At 46.9% G+C, this 13,055-nt stretch overlaps 1 protein-coding gene across 1 annotated transcript; it reads left to right on the plus strand.

Moving 5' to 3' along the window:
- Nucleotides 1-4,516: 4,516 nt before the first annotated feature.
- On the plus strand, nt 4,517-8,051 carry LOC144766816 (zinc finger BED domain-containing protein 6-like). The gene is made up of 2 exons (XM_078650544.1): nt 4,517-7,707; nt 7,984-8,051. The coding sequence occupies exon 1, from the start codon at nt 4,599-4,601 to the stop codon at nt 7,377-7,379; it is 2,781 nt and encodes a 926-aa protein (XP_078506670.1). The 5' UTR covers nt 4,517-4,598; the 3' UTR covers nt 7,380-7,707; nt 7,984-8,051.
- Nucleotides 8,052-13,055: the final 5,004 nt, after the last annotated feature.

A 13,055-nucleotide genomic window follows, 5' to 3' on the forward strand; every position in this document is an offset into this window, starting at 1 on the left:
TGTTGAGCATTGTTGCCGAGACTCGAACGCCGTTACCCAGTTTCGAGGAGGACTGATCTAGCCGTAAGGCTACATCATATAGGGGCGATGCGAGATCCTGCATTGTTCAGCGGTGGTTCCAATGGGCTGCTGGGCTGCGATGCAAAGTCCTGTGTTGGGGATGCGTCGCGCTGCATCAGTTCTGCTGAGACCAGAGATGGGCCGACACAGCACCTTCAAGCTTTCTTCCAAGGGTCCAGGACTTGGGTGGCACCACTTAGGAGGGCTGGACACACAGTTGGCAGAGCACAGGTGCTGGGTTCAAGGTTGTGGGGTCTGTTCTGTTCTTGAGGCTCTGATCAGGAGGCCAGACAAATAGCCCTTTTAGTCACTTTTGTGGTCCTAGGTCCAAGATACAGGTCCAGTCCTTCTCACTCAGGTAGGACGGCAACAGGGCAGGATTGGCAGTATATAGATCTCAGTGGGGGTCGCCGTTGGGTATTTATAGTTGGGATCATGTTTCCATAGGAAATGCCTTTTTTCGTTGCTAATACCTTTGGCATCGTTTGACGAATCTCCACAAAATGTTCCCAAAAATTGAATAGCTTGCTCATGGAAAGTTTCAAGAGATCCATCAGGAGTGGGGTAAAGAAAAAGGCAGATCCCAAAACGCATTTTCCCCATGCATTGTTCCATATTATCTTTAGACAAAGATACGGCCCAAACAACTGAAGGGATTTACACCAAATTTGGCAGAAGCTAGGTCCATAAAGAGTGCTTATTGTGATTTGGTGTAAATCAGTTCAGTAGATTTTGAGATATTAAGGCTCAAAAAGATTATATATATCCCACCACAGAGGATCTGCGAAGATGACGGAGTTCATGCTGAGATCTGATTGTCTGCCACCACCTCCACCAGGAAGTGGTGGCAGCCCTCTTAGGACTCAAGACTCAGTCCAGAGTCCTAAAAAAACACATATAAAAAACACAGGGGGCAAGATAGGGATATCTTGATCAATAGAACTGGTGATCGGGTCGGCAAGGGCCCCCAAAACATTTTTAAACATTTTTTGCAACAAAATTGCATAGGATCCGCAAATCCCTAGGATAAAAATACAAGTTCAGGCTCTGTGCAACTTTTTGATTACCCCCTCCCCAGGTTGGGTCAGGGCCTGCGGGGTGACAGAAGTATTTAATTTGGGTAGGGAGGCATAGGTAACTATAACTTGCGCCCTTTCCATGCACTGCTAATTACCACACATATTACATCACTCATGACATTATCTATGACATCATTGATAATATCACTGCAACATTTGTTAAATTATTGATGAGAAAACTGTGCATGGCAAGGGCGTGGGTTCTAGTTACCGTACTGCACAAGTTATCATTAATACTGAACATTTCACCCAACTATAACAGTACTTTAATCGTTATATATGTGTGTGTGTATGTAAGTGTATATATATATATATATATATATATATATATATATATATATATATATATATATATATAAATATTTTTAAAAAAGAAGTGTTATTTCTTTGTACTTGCGGAGATTCATTGACTGTAAAGATCGCCTCATTTAAGAAGCGGGTATTGAGTCTGTTTTCTGTGGCCACTAAAACAGGATACCTTGTGACTAGTAGTTCCGGTATTTTAATATGATATTGAAGCAACGTTTGTTGTGTGAGCAAAGCAGCAATGCCGAAACGCGTAACAGCGATAAAATAAACGCATACAAGAATCTTAAAAGTCCAGTCCCTGTGTTGGAACTCAATCAGGGAAATTTGAGTTGTATATATAACATAACATAATTATTTGTAAAGCGCACGTTCACCCCTGACGGGGCTTCTTGGCACTGAATAACAGATGTTTATTGTTAACCAAATCAATGGTACTCATTTTATCGAACACACACACAATACACACACACACCCTCCCCCCAATCCTTATGGGCACTATGTGTGGATACCTGCCTTGTGGGGACCAACCTTTCCCAATGTGTTTGAGATAAACTCATTGCAGAAAAATGTTACAAAAAAAATCATTATACAGGATACCGCTTCAAATATGCAAATATAGCTTAATTTTAAGCATGGGCGTAAAATCCGTTACGCTCGCGGATTTTTCGTATTTTCGGAGAATCCGCAATCCGCGAACTCTCGCGGATGCGGCGAGAATACGCAAAATCCGCGCGAAGCGGATTTTTTGTTTGTGTTCGCACTGCTCGCGCTGCTCGCGGTCCGCGGCGCGGGCAGGAACAATCTCGCACTAGCGAAAGTACAAAAATTACTTAGTAAAGGAAGTGGCCCAGTCTCCAACTTCCTGTTCCTGTCCAGCAAGCTCCTCCCATAGGGGTGGGGTGAAGGAAGTGCCCCAGTCTCCAACTTCCTGTTCCTGTCCAGCAAGCTCCTCCATTTCCTGGCCACTTTTCGATCATTCTTGACTGGGAAGGATTACTTTTTGTGGTTGCTGCTGGATATTTGGATTTGAGGCTTTTTGGATTACTTTTGGATTCGAATTTTGATTTCACAAAGAAGTAAGTTGATGTTGTTTGTTTGTGGTGATTTTTGTGTGTGTTGTTTTTTTTCGACTTTTTTGGGGGGAAAATCTGCAAGTTCGCGAGCTGAGGATGTTTTTGCTTGTGTTCGCACTGCTCGTGTCCCGCGCAGCAACAATCTCGCACTCGCGAAATTGTAAAAATTACAATTCTGCTGCACATGAATTGAAAACCACCAGGCTTATTTATGGGTGCATGGATGATACAACTGTTTTGTTGAAATTATTTTTGTTAACATGATTCTGGCCAGGGCATGGATGACATTGGATTGTGCTGATTTTTGTGTGTTTTAGGACTTTTTGGGGTGGTGTTGGGGGCTTGCTATGGGGGTGGGGGCCATTTTATTGTCTGGTCCCGTGTGGGTGGGGGTCTAGGGGCCATTTGTAAGTTGTGTGCTTTGTGCCATAGGCCTGCACCCACTGTGCTCTGATGTCATCCATTATGCCCAGGGGGGCGCAGAATCGGTCTGTTCGCGGATTTTGTGGGTTTTTGCCACGTTCGCGCCGTGAAGCAACAATCTCGCACTCGCGAAATTGTAAAAAATGCAATTTTGCACCGGAAAACCACCAGCAGGCAGCATAAGCCTTCTGAAAATGGATGGATGGCATTGGATTGTGGTGATTTGATTTGTGTTGTGTGTTTTCACTTTTTGGAGTAGGGGTTGGGTGCTGGCTATGTTGGTGGTGGCCATTTTGAGGCATGGTCCTGGCCATGTGGATGGGGGGGTCAAGCGGCCATTTTGAAGGCAGGCAGTGAGCTTTGAGACATAGGCCTACACCCATTGTGCCTTGCTTTCACCCATTGTGCCCAGGCGGAGTCAGGGGTACATGAAAGCACAACCCTCTGTGTGTGTGCTCTCTTGGATCAATGTTAAATTCCTGTTTCCCAAAAATTTAGCAAATCCTAATTTTGAAAATTCCATATTGTGTGGTGTGCACGTGTGTATTCATAAATGCCTACTTGCTAACTGTTTATTCAAGCGCTACATATGCAACATTTATATTTACTGATGTTCCTCTGTCTTCGTTTGCGTTTAGGTGCACAAAACTACGCATCATCATCGTTGAGCATCAGTGCCAGGAAGAAGTGCTGCTGCGGCCTGTTGTTCCCACATCTGAAGAAGATGGCTCCAAAAAGAGGTGCCCGTAGGTCCTCTTCCAAGAAAGATGTCTCTACTAAGGAGAAGAAGAAGCAAGTGGCACCACTTACCAAGGCGACTGGTTGCTCAACCAAGACATTTTTTGGGCAACAACAACCAAAAAAACAAAGGCCCACCATGAGTGCTGCACAGGTAGCCTGTTTAGTTGTTGAATCACCAACGACCAGTGATGTTGGATCATCGCAAGAAAGTAGCAGCACGCCATCAACACAGGTTTTAACTCATCTCACAAGTACTATTCAACAACCAAAGCCGCAACAACAACTGCATGGGCTACTAGTACAAGCAGAAGTACATGCGCAAGGAGCTGTCCGAGAAGGAGCTGTCCGAGAAGGAGCTGTCCGAGAAGGAGAAGGCCGAGAAGGAGCTGTCCGAGAAGGAGAAGGCCGAGAAGGAGAAGGCCGAGAAGGAGAAGGCCGAGAAGGAGAAGGCCGAGAAGGAGCTGTCCGAGAAGGAGAAGGCCGAGAAGGAGAAGGCCGAGAAGGAGAAGGCCGAGAAGGAGAAGGCCGAGAAGGAGAAGGCCGAGAAGGAGAAGGCCGAGAAGGAGAGGTCCATGGAGACTTGCAAGTAGAGGTCAGTGAAGATGGCCATGGAGCGGTGCAAGTGCCCACAATGGTTGTTCTTCCAGAAGTAGGGGCACAGGAGGAAATTGACTTTGGAGCCGGGGTATCATGTCAGGAAGACGAAGCCACTCCTCCTGATGATTCATTTTCTCCCAGCTCCCCAGCAAGGAAAAGATCAAGGAGGGTGTGTAGAAGTTCCTCTTCAAGCCCCGCTCCATCAGATGATCTGGATCTAGATTGGCAACCATCTCCGACGTCTGAGAGGGAGGCACACCATGAGCTGCGAAAGGTATCAAATGTTAAAAGGAAGGGCCCCGGAAAGCTCATACTTATGGATCCGAACGTCGGACTTGATGAAGTGGTGCATTCTGATGTTGTTGAAGAGGATGACAGCAATGACCTAGTCATCACACATGTCAGTCCAGCCACACCGGCCATGCAGCAGACAGACATTTACACCCTATCCCGACGTCATGCTGAGCGTGACCCTGGCGACGTGCCACTGGTAGCACCACCAACGCAGTCAAGTAGTACCACAAGTTCAACAAAACCTACAGCTCCCATATTTTCTCCCCGGAGGGGGACTCCATCCAGCTCGACTCCCTCAAGTAAGGTTGCTGCAATAATTGCACAACCCAGTAGATGTCTGCAAGGCTCATCCACCACTGCTTCATCTGGCATTGGCAGCAGTATCACCTCGTGCGGCAAAACCAGAAGTTTCCAGTCCCCAGTTTGGAACTTTTTTAGTGTCCATGAAAAATATGATAACATAGCCGTTTGTTGCATTTGTAAGACTAGCGTTAGCCGTGGTAAGACTGGTACCAACTATGGAACCGGAGGCCAGATAGGTCATCTTGAAAGAAAGCACGCTGTCGAATGGTTTCCGCACCTAGCAAACGTCAAGGGAAAGCGATCCCAAAGGGCAAGTGGCCAAAATATACCCATAGTAGGTGTTTCATCTGAAGATGATGGGGAGGTAGAAGAAGCGTCAGACATGTGTCCGGTTGCACCCAGTACCCCTTGCAGCACCACACCCTCCGTAACACATAGCAGGCACACTGAGAGTCTGGGAGACACACCAATGCGGAAAATGTCAACACTGATCAGAAGTGGGTCGAAGAAGGCATCAGCATCATCCCGTAAATTTGTCCAGCGCACCATTTCAGCCATGTTCTCCTCAGATGCGCAATTTCAACGCAACCACCCAACTGTACGCCTCTATAACACTAAGCTGGCAAAAATGCTAGCGGTGGACCTTCTCCCTTTTTCGTTTGTCGAAGGTGTGGGTTTCCTTGAACTCGTGGCAACATTGGCCCCTAAATGGAAGGTTCCTAGCCGGTACTATTTTGCCAGGGTTGCTGTTCCAGCACTACACAAAGAGGTGCTTGAGTTGGTGGGGGCAGCTTTGCAGAAGAGTGCTGTTCACACTATACACCTGACAACAGACATGTGGACCAGTTGCGCAGCCACTGATTACATGTGCATCACTGCACACTGGGTCTCTTTTTCAGGGGTTATTAAACAGATAAATGCAGGTGGTGACTTGGTCGAGATTTTTAAGGGTGCTCGTAAACATGCAACATTAGCCATGTTTGGCATGGAGAAAAGTCATACTGCAGTCAACATTTTGGCTGACTTTAACAAAAAGGTCTTGCAATGGCTGCGCCCAAGACATTGCAAGGTTGGTTATGTTTCTACAGATAATGGCAGCAATGTAGTTAGGGCCATGGCGGACGGTTTCTATTTCAGAGTGCCGTGTTTGGCGCACTGTATCAACCTTGTTGTGCAAAATTTTTTGAAAAAAGAACTTGCAGTCGACAAAACACTGACCATCTGCAGAAGAATATGCACACATTTCAACCATTCTTTTAAGGCCCGGAAGGAGCTGAGGCGCAAGCAAAATGAACGTAGAATGCCAGTGAAAGCACTTATCCAGGAGGTGGCAACACGTTGGAACTCAACCTTCTACATGCTTGAGCGTCTGCATGAGCTGTTTCCAGTAGTCAATGAGTATTTCTACAACCTGGGTGGTGATACGACAGGAATGATACTAGCGGTGGAGCAATGGCAGCTAGTTAAAAGCCTGACAGACATGCTTCGGCCTTTTGAGGTCTTCACGCGTGACGTGAGCAGGGAGGACTGTTCTTTGAGCAAAGCTATCCCACTGTTGCTGAAGCTCGAGCACCAAGTCAAGGTGGTGTCTTCACAATTAAAGGACGTTGGAAAGAACGAAGCACATGAGTTGGCGCAGAGATTATTACAACGCCTAGTTAGCAATGAACGGCTTGTAAATATCAAGAAACAACAGCACTACATTTGTGCTACTATTCTGGATCCACGTTACAAAAAGCCATTGTTTGGCAAAGTAATAATTCCTTTTGAAACATCGGATGTTACAGAGTACAAAGGTTGGCTAGCTCAGTCAGCCATTCGTTTTGAAATAGAACGGAAGGAAACTGTAGGAGAAGACAGTACTACTAGTGAATCAGCAGGCGATCAGGCGTCCCAAAAAAGCACTTCACCATCTGTGCCTGTGGCAGAAGTGAGTGATTTTTCCTCTGAGCCGTTAACCACACCAGCAACCGTATCATCTCCACCAGGCGCATGCGATATGTCTGAAGCGAGTTGGCTAACTCAGCTAGGGTTTCCTGGTCCTAGAAAGGACACAGAAGTGCAAAGTACAGGAATCCGGGAGGACATTCTTTCAATGGTGCAGGCCTATCTGGATGACTCAACAGAGGTCAATATTACTGAGGACCCATTGGCGTATTGGCATGGGAAAAGAAAAATATGGCGAGAGCTCACCAACCTGGCTATCAATTACTTGTCTTGCCCACTCGCAAGCGTGTCTTCAGAACGTGTTTTTAGTTCTGCTGGTGGCATTGTGACTTCCAAAAGGTCCCGCCTCTTGCCCGCAAATGTGGAGCGGCTCACCTTGATAAAGATGAACCAGCACTTCATACCACCAGATTACAGAGTACGAGAATGCACGCAGGAAGAAGAGGACACCGCCCTACCCGAGGAAAGTTCTCCTCAGTTACCAGAAGTAACCCCGACTGATGAGTTAGCAGAGTATGAGGACGAGTTCTGCTTCCCTGACAGCGAGTTCTGAAAATGACTCAATCATTCATTAATTGTAAATAGTCCTCCTTATTCACTTTTATTCCTGTGTGTCTGCCTTTCTTTAGCAAGTGCTTCATCACATTCCCAACAAAACTGTAATCAACCAATAAAACAACAAGCCCATCAACAGAACTATCTTGATTTTGATGCCGCAGCATTCCTCAGGTTCACAACAGTTAGTTGACAAGAACTCAGTCCTGGTCGTCTATCCTGAGTCCTCCTCCTCCAGACTCACCCTATCCATTACCCATAATGCTGATGCCTGGATTCTGCACAATGAAGAAATGAAGGAGCCAGCCCTCAAACACAAATTACAGGTAAGATAAGCTTTTGGATGGGAGGTAGTATAATGGAGTATTCGGAGAGGCGAGAGAGTGACAGTGGTACTAGCAGCAAAGTCCTAGGGCTCTTGAATTAACAAACTCTGTGACAGGCATTTACTTAGGAAAACATTTGGCCTATTGCACGTGAACGTGTAGGCGTTATATTGCTCGCTTGCCTGTCTCAGGGGTGCTGTCTCTGGGGCTTCTAGGTTTTAGGATTGTGTCAGCACCGCTACCACATTTCTAATGTTGATTGTTTTTGTTTTGCAGAAAATCCACGCCGGGAAACTCCAGTTGTGGCCCTGCTGCAGAACGCGTTAGGACTCTGTGAATTCCAGGTGGAGCCAGCCCTCAAACACAAATTACAGGTAAGATAAGCTTTTGGATGGGAGGTAGTATAATGGAGTATTCGGAGAGGCGAGAGAGTGACAGTGGTACTAGCAGCAAAGTCCTAGGGCTCTTGAATTAACAAACTCTGTGACAGGCATTTACTTAGGAAAACATTTGGCCTATTGCACGTGAACGTGTAGGCGTTATATTGCTCGCTTGCCTGTCTCAGGGGTGCTGTCTCTGGGGCTTCTAGGTTTTAGGATTGTGTCAGCACCGCTACCACATTTCTAATGTTGATTGTTTTTGTTTTGCAGAAAATCCACGCCGGGAAACTCCAGTTGTGGCCCTGCTGCAGAACGCGTTAGGACTCTGTGAATTCCAGGTGGAGCCAGCCCTCAAACACAAATTACAGGTAAGATAAGCTTTTGGATGGGAGGTAGTATAATGGAGTATTCGGAGAGGCGAGAGAGTGACAGTGGTACTAGCAGCAAAGTCCTAGGGCTCTTGAATTAACAAACTCTGTGACAGGCATTTACTTAGGAAAACATTTGGCCTATTGCACGTGAACGTGTAGGCGTTATATTGCTCGCTTGCCTGTCTCAGGGGTGCTGTCTCTGGGGCTTCTAGGTTTTAGGATTGTGTCAGCACCGCTACCACATTTCTAATGTTGATTGTTTTTGTTTTGCAGAAAATCCACGCCGGGAAACTCCAGTTGTGGCCCTGCTGCAGAACGCGTTAGGACTCTGTGAATTCCAGGTGGAGCCAGCCCTCAAACACAAATTACAGGTAAGATAAGCTTTTGGATGGGAGGTAGTATAATGGAGTATTCGGAGAGGCGAGAGAGTGACAGTGGTACTAGCAGCAAAGTCCTAGGGCTCTTGAATTAACAAACTCTGTGACAGGCATTTACTTAGGAAAACATTTGGCCTATTGCACGTGAACGTGTAGGCGTTATATTGCTCGCTTGCCTGTCTCAGGGGTGCTGTCTCTGGGGCTTCTAGGTTTTAGGATTGTGTCAGCACCGCTACCACATTTCTAATGTTGATTGTTTTTGTTTTGCAGAAAATCCACGCCGGGAAACTCCAGTTGTGGCCCTGCTGCAGAACGCGTTAGGACTCTGTGAATTCCAGGTGGAGCCAGCCCTCAAACACAAATTACAGGTAAGATAAGCTTTTGGATGGGAGGTAGTATAATGGAGTATTCGGAGAGGCGAGAGAGTGACAGTGGTACTAGCAGCAAAGTCCTAGGGCTCTTGAATTAACAAACTCTGTGACAGGCATTTACTTAGGAAAACATTTGGCCTATTGCACGTGAACCAACACGATGACAGTGTTCAGTTAAATGAAATTACTGCAAAACCACCACCCACCCAGCTCAAAAGTAGTAAAAAAACAGGTATGCTCAGATAAAGTTTGAAAAAGTATATTTATATCCCTAACAAAATAATCTCCCGCAAGACCCTCCCTAACCCCAACAAATAGTCCTCAAAAGTCCCCAAAAAACCCAACTCCCAATTCCCACCCCCCCAAAAGTCTCAAAAAAAGGGGCAAGGGACACTCTAGGGATGCAAGCTGGTAAGTTTGGCCTCCAGGGCATCATGCTTTAGGGCCAGGGCATCATATTTTTCTTGGAGGATGGCTTGCTCTAGGCGGAGGCCCTCCACCACATTTTGAAATTTGTGCCATTTCTGGACCTCCGCCTCTAGGTCTGACACTCTGCGGAGTGCACGGCACAAGCGACCTTTAACAGTGCTGCGAGGTGCAGCTTTTGCTGCTCGGCGGTGGCGTCTTCCGGCACGGCTCCGGTTCGCTGGAACACTGTGCTTACCGGCAGAACGTGGGGTAACAGAGGAGGATGTAGACGATGTTAAGTTGGATGCACTGGAGTGCGTGTCATCCCCCTCGAGTTCCACCAGTCGCCGATATTCCGCAACAGTTGCTTCCAGCCTCCGTTGCCGGGCCAGTACAGCCAGCATACTCCTCGTTGGTTTGGAGGTTTTAGTATTGCCAACTATATGAAGAAAGAAAGACATAATCTGTAAGCAATGCTCTTTAGGAATATGATTAACACAAAATGATTCAGCAGGAAGTTGTGTCACAGTACAACTAGCAACTAGCCAGGGCAGTACAAAACTATTCAGGCCAGTATCATGGGCGTCCGCAGGGAGGGGCGCTTGAATCACCATTTCCCTTCCCACAACTCTCTTGTATCCTTGGTTTGGTGCTCTTTCATATGAAAGAGATGTGGCAGAAGTGAGTGATTTTTCCTCTGAGCCGTTAACCACACCAGCAACCGTATCATCTGCACCAGGCCCAGGCGATATGTCTGTTTCCCTCCCTCTCTCTCTCTCTCTCTCTCTCTCTCTCTCTCTCTGTCTCCCTCTTTCTGTCTCCCTTTGTCTCCCTCTACCTCGCTGTCTCTCTCTCTCTGTCTCCCTCCCTCACCCTCCCTCTGGCTCCACCCCTCTCTCTCTCTCTCTCCTTCTGTCTTCCTCTCTCTCTGTCTCTGCCTCTATCTGTCTTTCGGTCCCAGCCTGCTGTAATTACCATATTGTAATTTGTCACTGGGCCACCACTGGATACACATCATATCCTATCTAAGAGTCAGATAGTACCATGATCCAGCTTACCTGTACTCGCCACCGCCACTGTCTCCTTCCTCACAGTCTGTACTTCTTCTTGGTCCGACTCCTCTAGCGCCGCCTCCTCCCCAGATTGACCCTCGGACTCCGAGTCAATGATGACCACATCCGAGCTGGCCCCGCCACCTGATGTTCCACCTACAAAGTAGATTTAAGAATGTTAGATTACACCACTCCACTAGTATTTGGTCTATGAATGAAAAAATGTGAAAACAACTGAAAAAGTAATTGACTGTCTACTCTAGTCTAAAGTAAATGTCCCTCCTTCCAGGGAAAGCTGTTGTCTTGCTTAATTTTTTTGTCACAATTGTTGAATGCTTGCTTAATTTTAACACACATTATTTTTCTCTGAACAGACAGAAACTGGACTTCTAAGGACAAGAGGAACATCAACTTGAAACCAGGTGAAAGCTCGGCTCGACCACAAGAAATTTCTACCAATCCAGTACTCATCAACTCTGCACCAAGCACTTTTCCATTTCCAACTAACTTTATTTTAATATATGTGTTTACTTAAACTTTTAATAAAGCTTTTAAACTTGAATTGACTCTGTAGTTTTTCCTCCAGAGAGTCCAGACTAGAGTGACTGAGCGAAAAGTTTTGCAATTTTTGGAAGGAGGAATCTGTGCTGCTGACACTAGCAGGTTTATTTATACAGTGTGCCAAACACGCCACTCTGAAATATTATTACTCTGGTCTTTGGTGTCCATAGTTCGGTTTGTGGAGAAGTGTCCCTGCAACAGTAGTATTATGGATTTTGCTCCTATCTAAACACTATTTCGAAACAATTAAATTAGGAATGCTTGGACAACAATAGGTCCTCTATATTTAAATGAAAACTTACTGGGGCCAGCAAAGGAGCACTCGCCGCCCTGGCCTGCATCCTCCTCCTTTGGAGCCACTGCTGCATCCTCCTTTTCCGCCCGCTTGCCCCTGGGCGGACCTGACGTACAACATGAAAGAAATAACAGAAAACATTGATGATTGCTGCTTGCCGATGTCCTTGTCAACCAAATCAAACATTTAGAAAGAACAAGAACCTACTATTTCAGCCAAAAAGAGGGCTACAATGGAAGGACTGCACCTGAGCCTCTACTCTAGGGGCAGATTTACAAGCCCCTTGCAGCTCTTCTGCTCCATTCTTGCGTCAATTTTGTGACGCAGCGCCACAAGAGAGGCGCCATGGTCTGGCGTATATTAACAACGTGACGCATATGGGAGATGCATCCCATTCTAAAACCCTGCGCCATTAGGGAGCATTCCATCGCAAGGGATGGCGTTCCTGCGCAGGAACGCATGCTAAAAGTGGCTATGGGGAATATATAAAATTTCAATCAGTCATTTAGGACAATGATGCGTCACTGAAACCCTGCGCCTGCATGAAGCAGACTTACGGCTTGATGCAGCATTGCTGGAGCTGCGCCATCGTTGCAACGCAACTCCATCAAAGAGCCGCCTTTACGGCACCGATGCGTAACGCTTCGGTGACGTTTTGGGACCATGGTGTGCCGCATTGTAAATACGGCGCACCATGGGTGGTGCTGCCGTGCCACACACTTTGCAGGGATGCGCAGGTAATTGCTAATCTGACACTTACGGGCATACTTACGAGTTCTGAGCTGGACACCTCCAGATGTGCACCAGAACAAATACGTAACGCAAAACTAACCTTGCGTCACGGCAGATGCGCCGCTATTACAATGCGGCAAACCCTGGCGCAAGGGTAGGCAGATGCGTAACGCATCTCGTGACGAAATAGGGGCGCATCTCTAGAGTCGCTTCGTGGGCGCAATGCAACTATAGCAGTGCTCAGGGCTGCCCAATACTCTACATACCGCATCAGTCCTTACGCCTGCTTCAAGCAAGCAGGCATAAAGAATTGACATAGCAGCGTCGCGGAAGTGCCTGCGCTAAATCTTGTAGATTTTACGCAGGCACTTTTGCGAGGCACACATCTGCCTGACCGGCACCACCCACCCCCCACTCCCCCCCTGCGTGGGAACGCACCCATTGAGGCGCAGGCCCAGGCATTCACGTGGCGCATCTCCTTAGAGATGCATCACGTAACGTTGTACATGACTCGCAGGGATGCGCCACGTTTACGTCGCTGTGCGTCAGGTAAGGCAGTGTAAACGTGGAACAAGGGGCTTGTAAATCTGCCCCTTTGTGTCTAGCATTACGCAGTTCTGTAAAATACACTCATACTCAGCCCAATTAAATGAACACAAAATAGATAACAAATAAGCAGTGGCACCGGCACAGAGAAGGAGAACAGTGCACCTGAAATGCACAGAAGATTTTGAAATATTAATGAAAAAATTGCTACTACTACTCACCAAGACCGGGGACCTCCACTCCCAGCACGTCTAG

Source organism: Lissotriton helveticus, chromosome 7 (assembly GCF_964261635.1).
Source record: "Lissotriton helveticus chromosome 7, aLisHel1.1, whole genome shotgun sequence".
NCBI classification, from domain to species: domain Eukaryota; kingdom Metazoa; phylum Chordata; class Amphibia; order Caudata; family Salamandridae; genus Lissotriton; species Lissotriton helveticus.

Excerpts from the sequence above, each read along its gene's own strand:
- LOC144766816 (XM_078650544.1), top strand. The coding sequence starts at position 4,599 with ATGGATCCGAACGTCGGACTTGATGAAGTGGTGCATTCTGATGTTGTT.